Source organism: Eublepharis macularius, chromosome 2 (genome assembly GCF_028583425.1).
Source record: "Eublepharis macularius isolate TG4126 chromosome 2, MPM_Emac_v1.0, whole genome shotgun sequence".
In the NCBI taxonomy this organism is placed as follows: Eukaryota; Metazoa; Chordata; class Lepidosauria; order Squamata; family Eublepharidae; genus Eublepharis; species Eublepharis macularius.
In genome coordinates this window covers 113,803,487-113,820,720 of record NC_072791.1, presented here as the reverse complement: position 1 = coordinate 113,820,720, position 17,234 = coordinate 113,803,487, and the positions used below count along the sequence as shown (strand labels likewise).

Below are 17,234 nucleotides of genomic sequence, written 5' to 3'. Positions count from 1 at the left end.
TGTGTGCTACAGAAAGGGCTTAATATAATTATCTCCTTCTCCAAGCAGTTGCTTAACTTTTTATCCTTGTGAGGGTTTGTTTGTTTTATTATGTTTACATAGTTGGTAGACATATGTTTGCAGGTATTTTCTGTGCTTAGTTAAATTGATTTTTTTAACAAGTACAATTATGAAATTTCATTGAATAAGTAGCAACAGTTGTTTTATATATACTTACTGTGTGTGTTTTTGTGTTTTGCGTTTTCATTTATTTAAAACATTTTAGAGCCTCCTTTCCATCTAACCTAGGCTTTTCAAGGTGGCAAATAATAAAAAATGCATAGATAGACAATTACACAAAGCATGTAAACATATCAGTGAATGAACAGGAAGGAGAGCCAATGAGGGAATGTCTTCAGCCACTAAGTACTTTCTTTTTAATTTTTGTACAGTACACATTTCTTTCAACTCACCTATTTTGTTTTATATAGGAACAAACATTACAGATGCACATGGTAGCAAAAGAAGATCATCAGAGGAGTCTGAATGAAGTAGAGAAATGCTATGCAGTTATTACAGGTCAATTTGGAACAATAAAAAGAGCACATAAGAGATTAGAGGAGAATGGTAAATATGTTACAGATTTGGGGCATGGATCAGCCACATATGGCAGCTAGTGAAAATGCTAAGGCAACAAGTAATCTCTCAACTATAACTGAAAGACCTTTATGGCCTTAAACATCATATACCAGGGACTGAAAGGTAACAGGATTCAGCTTCTAGACAGACCAAACTGCAGTGGCAATCCTAGGATGAGCATGCAGTTAACATTCTTTTAACCCCCACATCCCCTTTCATCTCTGGAAAGAGGCTGACTGTCCATTGTCTGTTAGGGTTGAGCTACATGCCCCTCCCAACACTGGACATTGTTGTACTGATTGGGTCATTGCAGATGTGTGTGGCTTTTGCAACCAGATCCTGGTATGCTTCATATGCAGATGCTTCACATCCAAGCCTACCATAGGTAATTTTTTTGAGGCTGGATTGTGTCCTTCATCTTTCATTATTAATTTTTGGATTAAAGGGTTCTAGTATGACACATGTGAACTACAATTAACTGAGGAATGCTCAGTTTACCTAAATTTGCTTAAACTTGACCCTGGTTCTTAACTCACCAGAATCTTATAGTACTTTGTATTAAATATATACACTTTTATAACTCTGAGTTATATGATAGTTACAGAAGTAAGAAAAAAATCTTAAATATATCCTCAAAATGTATCTTTTTATGTATTTCTCTACAAAAAACCCTAAGATTTTAATGTATTTTACATTATATGCAGAATTAATGCATACAAAGTTTTATATATACACACAAACAGATTCTGGTCAATAAGAAAACAGTATATTCCCTACACTAACAGCATTGTACTTTTACTGCAAAAAAAATTTTATATTGCATTTTATATTGCTGACCACTGTGTTTATCACTTATATATTCTAAAGCATGAAACTGAAGTCACAAAATTCTTACAGAAAGTCACATATTGAAGAAGAACTGACTTAAACTTTCCAAACTATTGATTTTAATATATTTGGTTAATTATATATGAGAATTTGTGAGAGTCTTAATATTTTCAAACAGGTTGTAGCTCAAGATGGAACCTCCTGCTGCACATGCAGCGATACGACATTTGGAAGTGAAGCCCTGTCTCCAAATAAGCCTATTACAATAATTCCATAGGAGAAATTGGAACACATGAAATAAATTACATATCCTGATAAAATAGCTGAATATTCATAGATGGATGAATAATCATGATTTTTCCATAGGGATTTCATGTCCCTGCCCACTATAATATCTCCACTAGAAAATAAACACATAAAAAGATTTAATTTTTACTGTAATTATGTGCACTCTTTGAAATAACAAAGCAGGGAATATTTTAATACTTGCTTTTCATTTTCTATTTCCCCTTCCCTGATACTAAGTTGTAGAAGCAATTCAGCTCAATAAGAAATTGACAGCAGTGAATAAAAGACAAGAATCTGAAACAGATAACTTAAAAGAGGTAGGTGTGAAGTTTACTAGTCATTTATTTGTTTTAGTTTCTATCCTGCATCTTTCCAACACACGCATAGTTAGCAACATTTTAAAATAAAAATGATAAAAGCAGTGTACCATTATAAAGTGTGTGTATAAAGAGTAGACTTTAAGATTACTTTATACCTTCATAGCCATCAAAAACTATCATAGCAACATAGTTTTACAGAGCTTTTGGAAGGCACTGTGTTGGACTCTGATAGCCCTCAAGTTGAAGAGAGTTCCAGAAATGAGGTGTGTGTGTTTGAACAGTATGAAGGTGATACATTCGGGATGGCACTGTTGTTTCATCCTAAAATCATAAAGGAGAATGAGAAAAGAGGAATGTTGTCAGTCTGTGGAGGACAGGATACATTGAAGGTGACTCCCAACCCTTGCAGCAAGAAATCCAAGCTCTCTTGAGTAAATGGGTCTTTATTGAGATATCACAGGCTTCTCGATACATATGTCCATAGGTTATACAGAAGCAATTAAAGGCGTCTGGCTGTACACGGGTCTCTTGTTAAGAATGACGCATTGAGTACAGGATACATTATATCAACCCGTTCTCATGTTCCCCCACCCCTCCGGCTCTCCCAGCCGAACACAATCAGTAGCGGGACGGAAGGAGCTGTCCCAAGGCCGCTGCGGCGAGCCATCCGAGATAAGGGCTCAACCGTCCTGGAATCTGGAAGGCAACAAGGGAAGCAGGTGCAAGAGGCTATTGCAATATATCATACGCTGGATAACAGTATGGAGGGACAGTGGGCAACAGACCTGACAAATGTAAGGCTCAAACTATTATTTGGAGGTGAAAATTAGCATTGTCTTAAAACTAATGGGAAGCCATGGCAGATGCTGCAGCATGTGTTCAGTGGGATCTAGACAGCCCACTCCATCAAAAGCAAGCTACATCAGCTGACTTTCATGGACTTACAATGTAATATGTAATCAAACTATTACTTTGATTACAAGATGACTTCCACTTAGTGATGGGTTCCACGTGCATCCACTATTCTTAGCATGTTTCACATGTTTAGTTTATTAATAAAGCCATATTAATATGTCTTAAGAATTCAAAGTTTCCAAACACAAGTTGGATCCCAGTCTGAATACTGGAACATGAGAGTTGTGTCAAAATAAAGAATAAACAAAACAAACAATCCCAGCAATTGGTTGCAGGTAAATATTTACAACAGGGCAGATCACTTTTGAAGCTTGGGTGCCCATGTACTTTTGCACATTAATTTGTACACTTTTGGTGACCAAGAAGTATTTCTTGCTTAATGTATGATACTGAATAGTGGGAAACGAATGGTTTTTAAATTGTGAAAATGATTTTCTTTTCACATATATGGGCAATAATGTCGTAACTGGAAAGAGGGTGAGGTTGCATTAGGTAATTTCCTTAAACAAGTTAATAGAGATGTGCTGCCTGTTGGAAGAGGAGGATTCAGCGCTGTCCCTTTCCTCAGGTTTCAGAGGGGAACAAACCAAAGAGTTAGAAAGATAGAGAGGTCACTCTGTTTACTTTCTGACTGTCCTTTGATATGTAGATTGCTATCCTCAGGTTTTCCTCCTCCTGACTTCCTCCCTCTCACTTCTTCTCTTTCTGGCATTGTTCCAGGCAACATCTCTCCCCTTCTCCTCCCTCCATCTTGCAAGCATGGATTCAGGACTTGTCCTAGTATCCATGCCCATCCTTAGACAAGATAGGTAGTTAGGATCTGTCTCTCCTCCTTTCCTGTCAGAGTATGGAGTTCCTACAATTAAGAACTCTTATTTCTTTTCTAAATATAAAGCAAGTGTATGATTTATTTTTTCTCTTGCACGCACACCAGCCAGCAGAACCAGCTCATAACCACCTATAATCACATTTCCTATGCCAAACGATAGACTCTGCTAAAGGCCCAAACTTGGAATCCTTTAATTAGGTTTCTGGGGCCAACATAGGATTTATTTATCACTACCACTAGGGGAAATTGTAGTCTCTCTCTAGCCTCTTCTGGCTATGACATCATCCAACTGCAAAGAGAGATCTCCCAGAGTGTAAGAGCCAAGCTACAAGTGACGCCTTACACAGGTTGGACACTTGTCAGCTTCCCTCAAGTTTTGATGGGAAATGTAGGCATCCTGGTTTTACAGCTTGGCTCTCCATTACAGCTGCAAGACCAGGATGCCTACGTTTCCCATCAAAACTTGAGGGAAGCTGACAAGTGTCCAACCTGTGTCAGGTGTCACTTGTAGCTTGGCTCTTAGAGGCATCCATAGTTTCCTGGTTGATCCCTTAGTGTTTAGCAAAAAAAGGGAAGGCATGGGGTGGTATGGTAAATGGTGAGTATGACCCTGGGGGCAGTCAAAATCACTTAATGAGCTTGAAGCAGCTAGTAATTATCCACCGTTTAGCAATCCTTGCTCTGTATATCTATGCTGCCTATTAACTATGTGAATCTCACACGATAAAGCATATGTAACGGAATGGCTTGGACAAGAGCCAAGAAGTCATTGAAATTTGCTGGTCAGTGAACTAATTATCCATGCCAAAACTATGGCAGATACCCAACATCTCTATGCTTTTTTGGATTCACTCTTCTTTGAAAGATAGGCAGATGAGCTCAATTAATGGACTCAATTCAAGGTATTGACTATCACATACAAAGCCCTTCATGAGCTCCGTCCCTCATATCTGATATCTGTAGGACTGCCTGCTCCACCACAGCAGCTTTATTGTCTGAGCAGGGCATTCTGAAGGTGCCACCATGCAAACAGGCAAAATCAACAACTGGCCATACATGCACATTTTGTTGTGACCCTCACCTTATAGAATGGCCTGCCTGATGAGGTCAGGAAGGCTCCCACTCTCTTGGCTTTCCACAAACTATGCAAACTGAATTATTCAGGAGAGCTTTTTTTACACAGGTAACATGGCTGAACTGTGATGAAATAGTTTAGAAAGATGCTGTAGTAAAGGGGTAGGCATAGTGGATGATATCACTGTATACTGTTGTGACAGACTCAGCTTCAGATGCTGAGATTTCCAGTCAGTGAGCTATGATTGACATGTTTCTTCCCCCCCCATGTGGCTAGCCTGAAATGGCAGTTGGGGATGGAATGTTGGGGAGGCAGTCAGTTGGAGTTGGAGAGTAAACAAGAGAGTGAAAGGGAGCTGGAGTCTGGCTTTTGACCAGTGAGGGTCAGCCAGAAAATCCTCTGTGATTTGTGAAGTACTTTTAGTCCTAGGACTAAAGTGGGGGAAACCAGCACAAACCCCTGCTTAGACTCAATAGATCTGGGAAGTATAGAGGGCCAAGGAAGGAGGAAGGGAGGTGTCTCCCCTTCAGTACCAGGAACAGGATTACTATAACACCTGCCCAGGATCTGGGAAGGGTCTGTCTCTGTGGAGTCTGGAGAGGAGGGAAAGTCGTGCTGTGTTTGTGTTGAAGTATCTAAAGTGTAATATCAGTGAAGCAGTATGAACCTCCAAAAGCAGCCTGTAACCGAATGTTTTGTGCCTCACACCAGTGAAATTGTTATACCAAAACCTTTCTGTCATTCCGTTCAAACACTTGCCTACCTGCCTTTTAAGTTCAGCTTCTGTTAATAAACCTTCAATTACATTTTTGAACCTTCCCAAGCCTCGTGTTCCAGTTTCTGATAAAGGGAAGTGCAAACCCCTGATCTGTCCCCTATTAAGACTCAGCTGGGTAACCAAATTGTAATATTCATAAGGGTGGGACAAAGAAGAACGTTGAAGCTCAATATCAACCATGTTACCAAAGGCTGCCCAGCCCAGTATACAGCTTCATAAGCTTACAGAGGAGGAGGTTTTCCTCAGGGTAGGGGAAGGTCAATCCAAGCCTGAGTTTGAGGTGGGTTTGTGGCATATTAATTGGTGGCAGCTGTGTGATCCGAATAGCACGCCCACAACAAATTGTTCCCACCACAAAACAACAACAATATCTTACTCTACAGTAATATTTTGTGAAGTAATTCTGAAAAATTCCTGTCAGAAATGGCTACTAGACGGAGGAATAAAGAAGCACAGGGAGATATTCAGGCACTAGAAGTGGCTAGTGAAGAGAATCCTAGTCAGGAGTTGGAAATAATGAGAATGAAGGTTGAACTGGCAAGACTAGAGGCAGAAAAAGAAAAAGCCAAAATGGAGGCAAAAAAAGAAAAAGCCAGAATAGAGGCAGAGAGGGGAAAAGCCAAAGTAGAGGCAGAAAAAGCCAGAATTGAGGCAACAACAGTTAGCCAAAATTCAGGCAGAAAAGGAAATGGCACAGAGAGGCTGACAGAGAACATCAGAAAGATATGTTTACTTTGAGGATGCAAGTATTACAGATGCGTGCAGAACTACTAACTCCACATAGAAGTGAGGGAATCTCCTCAGTAGAACAAAAGAAATTTCCCCATTATCAGAAGGGAGATAATGTGGAAGCATTTTTATTTAGTTTTGAAAGAACATGCAAAGATTTACAAATTCCTGATGATGCTAGAATGCTGTATTTATGCCCACAGTTCTGTGGAGGGCTAAGTGAAATCTATGCAGAGATGAGGGATGAGGAAACCTCCGATTATCAGCTGTTTAAAGAAAGGGTCAGAATTCGTTTTGGCTTGACAGCAGAGCAAAGCAGAAAGGCTTTTAGAGAGATCAAGAGAAAACCAAGAGAGATGTATTCCCAACTGGGATATTGGTTAGACAGAGCTCTTAACAGGTGGATTGAGGGGAGCAAAGTGAACACTTTCCAGGAACTGAAGAACTTGATGGGGCTAGAGCAGTTTTACAGGCAAGTCCCTTCCCGATTAAGATAGTTCCTGAGAGATAAGAAGCTCCAGACAGTGGAAGAGGCTGCCACTGTGCTAGATGAAATTGAAGGGGACATGGAAGGAGATTTACTACCACCCCCCATTAAAAAGAATAGAGTTTGGGTCCCTTCAGAGAAAGTAGAAGCACCAAAAACCAACCCGGCGAGGCGGGACTCTCCACCAACATTCAGGAGGGGAGTGATTACTTGTTATCACTGTCAGGAAGAAGGGCACATAAAATCCAGGTGTCCTCAGCTGGACAAGGAAAAAACCTACCACAGTCAAACTAAAACTGTTAACATCCTTAAGAGGGCAGAGGAGACTGCTGAAAAGCTTTCACTGCCACATTTAGAGACTGCCTTGAAAGATGAAGAGCCTGCCAGGGTAATGCAGGGCTGCTTCCACACACATTGGATAATCCACTTTCAATACTCCTTAGTGAACATTTGAAACTGATTTTCCATGTGTGGAACAAAAAATCCACTTCAAAAGGATTGCGAAAGTGCATTGAAAGTGCATTATTCAACATGTGTGGAAATGGCCCAAGTATGAAAAGCTGAAAATGATTTAAATAAAGATTATTTGGAAGCTGTGGAGGTAAATGAGGAGAAGATAATAGGCTTGAGAGATACAGGCGCTTCAATCACATTGATTAAACCAGAACTGGTGAAGCAGGGGCAGTATTTGCATGGGCAAATATGCAGCATCAATGGGATAGGAAGCCCTGAATTCAAAGTAGCCTTAGCAGAAATCCCAATCAAATACCAGGATTTCCAAGGGAACTGGGTTTGGGGAGTATGGAAAGACTTAGACATACCTATTCTTTTGGGAAACGACCTGGCAGCACAAGTGAGAAATGTAAACGGAATTACCAGAAGTAGGCCTCAAGCTCCAGAGCAATAGACCCTACTAGAACAGCAGGCAGTGCCAGTCGAGCACCATGCTAGTGACATTGATACATTGTTACAGGGACCTCAAGCTGAAGAATTCATAGCTGAGCAAAGAGCAGATTTGTTACCATTCTTCATATGTGTTGCAATATTTACTACAGCTCAGGAGTCAAAGGTACAGTGTCTATTATCAGACGGGGTGAAATATATAAAGCCACACCCCATCCTTTACCTTAGTCAAAAACTAATAGACAGAGAACAACATCTTTCTGTCATTGAAAGGGAATCCTAGCCATTGTGTGGGCTATAGAGAAACTGAAACTCTACTTATGGAGGAGAAAGTTTACCTTATGCACCAGCCATTCGCCTTTGCGGTGGTTAAAGCAAGTTAAAAGCACTAATAGTAAGCTAATTCGATGGAGCTTGCAACTACAGGACTATAATTTCAACATCGTTTATGTACAAGGAAAAGAAAATGTAATAGCTGATGCTCTCTCTAGAAATGTTACTTGAATGTCTAAGGTTATGGATAACCCGACTTTGTAAATATGTATATATATGTATGTGAAAAGGGTTACTTTTAGATCGTCGTCGTCCTTCTGTGCAGCCCCACATTGGGACTGTGCAGGCGCAGGCCAGCCGCGGAAAATATTTTTCCAACTTTTAGAGATGTGAAGGGGACGTTTGGATCCACCGCGCATGCGCGCCGGTGTTCCCGACAATTTTGAATGTATATATATCCGAACGTCCCCGGCATTCCCTCAGTTCCTTTTTCGCCGCCGTTCGAAAATGTTCTTATTCTAGCGTGCTTGTTTTCTCTCATCCCCTCTTCGGAGTTCTGTTCGTCGTGAATTGTGCTGTACGATATTTTTCCTGTATTCCGTCTGGCGGAAAATATCATTCAGAATGTCTCAGACAGCTTTATTTAAAAAAAGTCTGAAGTGCAGCACGAAGATGACCCACTCGGATGGCCATGAGCTCTGTCTCATCTGCCTGGGCGAGGGGCATATTGTGGAGCGTTGTGCGGTGTGTATGGCCTTTACCCCGAAAGCGAGAAGTGATCGGAAGGCCAGGCTCCGGGCTTTCCTGTGGGATGCCAACCTTCTCCCCCCCAAGCCATCGGGTTCATCGGGAGACAAGCCCCGCTCCACCGCTCCTTCGCCGGCACCGTTTCAGAAATCACCGGAGCCGCTCCCCTCGGAACCGACGGGGCAACCCGTTCTGGAGGGCCGATCTGACTCTGGTTCTGGTTCCGTGGATCGATCTTTTAGCCGGAAGGCTAAGAAGCGTTCCTCGTCGAAGCCGTCATCGAAGCCATCGTCAAAAACTTTGGCCGCCGAGGCTTCTTCGGAGCCCCCGCCTAAAAAGGGCAAGGCCAAGTTGAAAAACAAGGGTCGTGTCCCATCTCCGACCCCGACTGTGCGACCCGGTTCGCCATCCAGGCCGGTTCTGATTGACGACGACGTGGTGAGTCTCCATACCCTGTCGCCTCCTTGTACGCCACCTCCAACTCTATCGGAGGACTACGTCCCGTTCCCACCACTCTCGGAGCCGTATCAATCGTTTGAGCGCTCCCTGCCTTCCGCTCAGGCGCCATCTGAGGTCTCTGTTCCGCTGCAGCCTACCTCATCGGTTCCGGCGCCGTTCCACTGGCCTGTTCAGATGCCCGCTCCTCTATCTCCTTGGCAGCCTGTCCCTGGATTGGGGAACATGACCACCTGGCAGGATTTTGTGGCTTGGATTCAGCAGTCCGTTCCCTTCCTGCAATATCCATCGGCTCCCTTGTCTTCCGCTCCGGCTCCATCGGCCATGCAACCTGCACCTGCTCCTCCTGCAGCTAGAGTGCAACTGCATCCCTCGGTTCCCGGGCCTTGCCCATCGGCTCCGGCGGGGCGTCCGACTCTGATTCCGACACAGACCCCGGCGGAATTTTCGGACTCCGAGGATGAGGAAGGCCTGGCATCCCCGTCCGATTACTCCTCAGATGTGGCTTCTGACCCTTCCCCAGATGACACCATGGGGGAACTCCGTTCGTCGTCCCCAAATGACGACTACAGAATGTTCGCTGAGCAGATGGTCCAGATGGCCACGGCGCTGGAGATAGATGTTGCCTCCACGACCTCCAAGCCTAAGAGCAAGCTGCTGGAGGCGTTGTATTCGGGATCCCCCGTCTCGGTGGTATTCCCTCCTGTGGAAGATTTTGTAGATAATGCTCTTGTGCTCTGGCAGACCCCTGCGTCTTTGCCACCTACAGCAAAGAAGGTCGAAAGGTACTATCGCCTGAAGTAGGAGGACTGTCCGTACCTTTTCGCTCACCCTAAGCCCTCTTCCATTGTGGCGGAGGAAGGTCAGGCTCGGTTCCGATACAGTTCCTCTTCGGCTCCGGCAGACCGGGAGGGTAGAAAACTGGATGGCATGGGCAGGAAGCTTTACTTGTCCGCTTCTTTAGGATTCCGCATAGCAAATTTCCAAGCTATAATGGGGTCCTACAATTTGTTCTTGTGGAAACGGTTGTCCTCTTACCTCTCCGACCTCCCGGAGGATCGTCGCCACCTGGTCATGGCCCTCCAGGCCGAGGCCATGAAGCTGTCGAAGCAGCAGATGACAGCGGGCAAGGACGCCGCCGACTCTGCAGCGTGAGCAATGGCGACTTTGGTGGTCTTGCGTCGGCATGCCTGGCTCCGGTCCACGACCCTACCACTGGAGAAAAAGGCGAAGGTGGAGGATTTCCTGTTTGAGGGGCCCCAGTTCTTCTCAGAAAAGACGGATGAGTCCCTCTCACTGATGAAGAAGAACCAGCAAACGGCCAAGTCCCTGGGAGTCGCTCCTTCAGCACAGCCCGAGGTATCGTTACGGTCGGTTCCGATCCTACCAGACCCCTTACCAGCCATACCAACAGCGTCAAAGACGTTTCTTCTCGGGCCAGTCCTATGGCCACCGATCCTACTCGACCCAGCAGCGCCATTTTTCCAGGCACTCCAGCCGGTCCAAGGGGAGGCAGCAGCCCCCCTCACCTAAACCCTCGACCTCCGTGCAGAAGCCTTCTGTCTTCTGACTAAGCCTGGATGCTCCCCAGTTGGTCTCCAAGGACACTGTCGTTACTGCCCGTTTCTTGGACAGGCTTCGGCCTTTTTTGCCCTGTTGGCAACTTGTTACCTCTGATGCTTGGGTCCTGTCTATTGTGGCCCATGGTTACAAATTGTCTTTTTCTGATGCACCTCCTCTTTCGCCCCCTCCCCGTTGTTCTTCATGTTGGAATGTTGTTTTACACAATAATGTTATGGAGTTGGTGAACAAAGGTGCTGTCCGGGTGGTCAATGTTGCTACTTCCCCTTGGGGATTCTATTTGAGATACTTTCTCATAGATAAGAAAGATGGAGGGTCCCGGCCCATTTTGGACCTTAGGGGCCTTAACAGTTATTTAAAGGTTGAGAAATTCCGGATGTTGACCCTAACAAGGGTCATAGAGCTCTTGGAAGCGGGCGTCTGGCTGGCTATTCTAGACTTGAAAGACGCTTACTTCCACATCTCCATCTTTGAGGGTCACAGAAGGTATCTGCGGTTTGTCTATGGGGATTCTGTATATGAATATACAGTGTTGCCTTTTGGGCTGGCCTCGGCACCTAGGGTTTTCACAAAGTGCATGGCTGCTGTGGTGGCATATCTACGATCCAGGGGATGCTTTATCTACCCCTACTTGGATGACTGGCTCCTGGTGGGACCCTCAGCTGACTCTCTCCGGGACCATATTGCCCTCACCTTGTTCGTACTAGCTAGGTTGGGCTTGGTGGTTAATAGGGACAAGTCTGTCTTATCTCCGGGCTCAGCCATTAGATTTATAGGGGTCCATTTTGACTCGCCACGGGGAAGGGCCTACTTACTCCTGGATCAGTTGAATAGGCTTTCTTCCCTAGCCCGTCATTTCGTGCACAATCGGTTTCAAACTGCCCTCCTAATTCAAACACTGCTAGGCCTTATGGCCTCCTCCACAGGGGTGGTTTTTTCCACACGCCTGTGCATGAGGCCTCTGCAAAACTGGTTCATCCGGAGGTTCAACCCCCTCACTATGGGCCAGTATCAGAAGTTCTCCATCCCCAGGGTGATACAGCGGTCCTTGGCCTGGTGGACTGTCCCTGAGAACTTGTCCGAAGGTTGTCCTTTTGGCCCTTTCCTGGCAGAGGTCACCGTCTTTACTGATGCCTCCAACTTGGGATGGGGAGGGCGCTGTGGGCAGCTGTCAGCCCAAGGCATCTGGTCCCCGACTGAGGCAAACATGCACATTAACCTCTTAGAGCTTAGAGCGATCCGTTACTCCCTTGCTTCTTTTACAGATGTCATTCGGAACAAGAGGGTTCAGGTCCTGTCGGACAATACCACGGCCTGCTATTACCTCAACAAGCAGGGAGGAACGGTCTCTACATGCTGCAAGACAAAATTTTTCCCGTAGGACGGATCTTTCTTTAATTAACTGCCACATGCCCGGTCGAATTAACCAATAGCCTACCTTGCAGGAAGGGTGGTGCCTTTGAATAGCTAACAGCTGCACCCACCCCATTCTTTTGTTTGCTTAAGCCAACTTAGTACTGGCATATATATATATATATATATATATATATATATATATATATATATATATATATATATATATATATATATATATATATATATATATATATATGTATCCCCTTTTGTTATATGTCTAATAAACGGACTGGATTGTTGGGTGAAATGTTAATATAGGATGTTAAGTACGAGCTAGATGGTGTGTGTAAAGAATAATTATTAAGGCAGAAGGAAAGATGAAGGCATGCTGTATATTTCAGTTGGTCTCATAGGAAGTAACGTGTAGAGGTAGGATCATGTGCTTAGCCCCACTAAAATGGAGCTAGCCATGAGAAAGAATGCTTATGAAGGTTTTGGTATGTGAAAAGAGGTTTAGAGATATTTTTGAGAACTGCTTGGAATAAAGATATAGAGAATTAACGCTTTGAAACACCCGGCAGCCAGTGTCCTCTTTACTACTGTACAATTTATCTTGATGCTGACCTGCTCAGCAGCAAGAAGTTCTTCCCCTCCCCCTCCCCCTTTCCCTTTTTTTGCTATGTTTTCCTTTTCCAAATGCTGTTAGTGTTCTTGTGATTTTTGAGGAAGCAGACATGAGACCCTTCAGCAACCCCTTTTGGAAACCTACCTATAGAGCAGCCAAAGGAGCAGAATTTGAGACTCCAGCCCAGGGAGGAATTTTGTATTTGCACAGATCTGGATCCTTCGCTGGCCAGAGGCTGCCTCCTTTTTCCTGGCTGATTTGATTCAAAGGCCAGCGCCAGCTCCATGGAAGGGCAGCCCTCTCTTCCAAGGGGACCCCTCAATTTTTTTTTCTCTTTTTGCTACATGGAAGGGCAGCCCTCTCTTCCAAGGGGACCCCTCAATTTTTTTTCTCTTTTTGCTAAAGGACATGTGTGTCATTCCATTTTTGTTTTTGACGGCCTTCTTAATGCTTTTTGGGGACATTGCCTAATGTATATAACCAGAATACAACGGCACAATGCCCTAGTCTTTCTAAGCTCAACAGCGCTTTCCTACTTCAGCTTGGCTTGCCAAGCTCCACCATTGCTCCCCACTTAACCTCAAATGCAGGCACCATGGCTGTAGTCTGCATACTTTGTTTCTTGTACCAGGGAGATACAAGCCATCATCGCTGTCTCCTGATCTCAAAGCTGTTGCCCAGCTCATTTCTGGACTGCAGCTGCAATGCTTATTCTGTCCAATGCCCTGATACAAGGGGTGTGTGTGTAAACACTTTCCGTCCTACCTTGTGTACCTAGTTGCATTTCTTTTGCCCCTCATTCGGTTACTTATTTGATTGAATATATTCCTGAACTGAGCTCATCGATCTATGCTTACTGTTCAAATTAATTTTGAACTGCTTTTTGCATTAAGTTCATTGGGTGTTAAGCTAATTTTTATCTTTGGTTTTTCCTCACATTCTTGAATTGGTGTTATTCGCATTCTCATTATTTCTATTCTGACTCACTAGTTATGATGATGCTTGTATGTTTACATAGGGCACTGCCATTTGATTGGATTCCTTGCCCTTCACCAACCATATCTGATTCCAATGCCTTTAATGCCTAGGGTTAATTCATAGTATCCCATGCACTTAGTGCTTTTGGTCTTGGTGCATCATATTGTTGCATTTTCTTTGCTTTAACTATTTGCATCCATGTTCATGGTCAATGCTTTGCTGTTACATCGCTTTAAGGGTTGTCTAGAAATCCTTGTGTATTTCTCTGTCACCTTCATTGCTATGCCTCTCACCTGTCAACTCTCAGGCAGGGGAAGCCACTATACTGGCTGAATTAATTTTGATATGCTTTATTTTTATCAGTTGCTTTTTATATGTGCTATTTTGACATAATGCCCTCATTTATTCTATGCTTGTATGTTTTTGTGGAGCACTGCCTTTCATTCTGATTGTTTGCTTTTCACTGACACTATTGGATTTCCATTGGACTTTTGCATGGATTATGCTGCCTTAATTGCCTGTGTTACTTCACTGCATTCCCACCCTGTATGTGTATACATATTGTTATGGCTTACTAGTACTATGTGTATAAAAGCATGCATGATTTATATGAATGTAAGATGCCTGTGATGATGCTCAATGAGGCTGTCTGCCCACCCAGCAGCTCCTACCTTAAGCCGCTCTGATGTATAGCCCCCTTGGGTACTGGGGGGGAGGTCTCTTTTATTAGGGCACCTCACCCCTACCAGCCTAGCTACTGCATGCTCAGACTACAGGGAATGGAGATGACTCCATCCACCTCCAAGCTCCACCAAGCGAAGACCCAGCCAATTGACCAGAAGCTGTGTGCCTAGAACTCCTCCTTGATCCCCACCGACCCTGCACTGCGAAGTGACAGCGGAGTGGAAGTGTGTTCTTGTTTCATGTATTCATAGGCTGAATGAGCTTGTTTCTGTATATATATGCATAACCCAGTTTGACAGCTATACTGTAAACTGTGCCTCTGTGAATACTGTATGCTTGCATCTACCCGTTATTATTGATTGCATGTTGACTATGGCCTACTGATGGTGTATACTATGCCTGCTGATTCCTACTGGTCACTCATTGCTTATTGACCGCTATAATTGATTACTGCTTATTGGTTACTACCTTTAATTATTAATGTAATATTGAATATTAAGGTTCAGCCCTCCTCAGCTGGAGCCCCACCGCTACGGGAATATCCAATCTGACCATGCACCCAATTGTTGTTATGTTGATCTTCCAGGTCTTGGTGCTCTCCGTCCATCCCTTGCTTGTTTTATTACCCTAGTTGTTATGAACCAGGATAGTTGTGTGTACATTTATGCGTATGGACTGAACCGGTCCCATGGACACTTTGCCTGCCGGACACCGCTCTGAGGCCCTCTTGTGGACTAGGGGGGGAGCGTTCCTCTCTACTTCTCAACCCATGATCTGCCTCCAGACGGCCACCTGTGGCTCCACCTCCATGAGGACTAGAAACTGTGTGCCTGACGCCTTGTCTACCAGCCCACGCTCCAGCGCTGCAGTTCAACGCAGATGTCTAGGGGAGTGCACAGACACATGGACTAAGTTTGCTTGTCTCTTGTATATATGCAACCCAGTCTCATAGCTGTGCTGTGGACTGCGCCATCTGTGATCTTTTTCCTCCCCTGGTCCCTATGGACTTATTCCAATGACTTGCCTTCTAGGAAGTGTAGTCCTATGAATTTAGTTCCCCAAGTTGTATGCCTTATGAATTGTTCTCTCAAATCTGTTTTTTTCAACTATAGTGCTTTTAAGGTATTATTGTCATTATCCTTATGTTTGTTTGTACTATGAACCACATTATGTTTTGAGTCTATGCATATTTTATCTTGTTATAAAATGCCCTCAGCTTAGCCTATGGCCATACCACCAGTACCCATGTCTCTGCTTTGCTTTTGATTTTGGCCATATATGAAATAACCATGGTTCTTATGTATGCATCTGTACCGCTGTAAGCCACCTCTGAGTCTAGCCACATGGGAATGATGTCTGTTCATGAATTGTGATGCGACGTCTAGTTTTGTATGATTACTTCCACCCTCTATGAGTGGATAGGTCTATGAATGAATTGTTTTGTGTTTATGAATTGCTCTTTTATGAATTGCTCTGTACCCATGAATTACTATGCATTCATGAATTGCTTTACACCTGTGTCTGGGCCTATGAGTTGCTATGTACCCTTCACCCGGAAATGAGATATGAATTGTTTCAAACCATGTATGATCTGCTTCCCGCTTTTACCTGAATGGATTGCCTTGTGTTTTTATAACCGCTGATCATTCTGTGAAGTATCTCTGCCCTTAAGTATGTGCATATGAGTTATCTTGCATATTATGAAATTGTGAAATTGTGTATTCCTGCTTGTGCTAACGGTTGCATCTTGGAAATATGTGTGTATGTGTATCTATATATACATGTGTTTATACATACATATATAGGTAGTTTTCCTGAGCTGGACACAGAGATGTGCAGCCCATTGGCTGATCTAAATTTTGTAATGGCCGTGTGGTTCTCCATACCAAATTTGCAAATGACACCTCCCCTTCCTCCCCCTTCCCTCCCCCACCCCCTGGATGCTCGACCACCAGAGGTGCCACTCTTGCTCAACAGTGAAGACATGTTCGGGGACCGACCCTCCTGGGTCGGGTGGTCCCCGAGGGGGGGAATTGTTACCGAGCAGCCCCCCCTCCCTCCAGAGGCCAGCCATGAACTGGGTCTGAGTTCTACACTAAAAGATTGCTGTGCCTGTGTGCCTCTAATACACGTGTCAGTTTCATATCTGATGCTGCAACAGACTGACAGTTCCTGGACAATTGCTCTCAGAACTCTTATGTGGCACTGCCCTGCTCAAGCTTATACCTGGACTCTCCTGTGTGATGCTGCCCTGTTGCCAACCACGGACTGTGTCTTAAACGCTGCTCCCTTGCCTGCCATGAGAGCTTGCCTTACCCTGGGCTCCAGCCACGCTGCCAGCAGCCAGATGCCAGCCAGGGGAAACCTTCCGCGAGAATGGCCAGGCGCTCCCTGGCCAGCTCCTGCCGGGAGCCTCCCGTGGGCTGGTTGCCCTCACTGCCAGACAGTCTGCTGGTAAGCCCTAGCCATGCCCAGATGACAGCCATGTTCTCAGAACAGCCAAGAAGCTGAGGGGAACAGCCTGCTTTGGGAAGCCATTGCGAAGAAGCGAGCGGACCACGTACGCCGCAAGAGAATCCCACTCTCCTCCGCATTTCTTAACACCTATCCAGAATGGAGATTGATCATCAGTCAGCCAGGGCAATCAACAAGCGCACATCAAAGCAACCTTTGCACTCCGGACTTGAAGGCACCGGAACGAGCAAACTGCCCGGATCCCCTCCCTCCTACCCATCCCCTCTCCCCAAAGGTGTCATTTATAAAT

At 44.6% G+C, this 17,234-nt stretch overlaps 1 protein-coding gene across 1 annotated transcript in view; it reads left to right on the top strand.

Moving 5' to 3' along the window:
- Window positions 1-17,234, top strand: part of CCDC73 (coiled-coil domain containing 73) — a 112,938-nt gene that overhangs the window by 52,749 nt on the left and 42,955 nt on the right. The window contains exons 7-8 of the mRNA XM_054969982.1: window positions 471-606; window positions 1,972-2,051. Of these exons, the coding sequence (XP_054825957.1) occupies window positions 471-606; window positions 1,972-2,051 (216 nt within the window). The remainder of the gene's footprint in view (window positions 1-470; window positions 607-1,971; window positions 2,052-17,234) is intronic.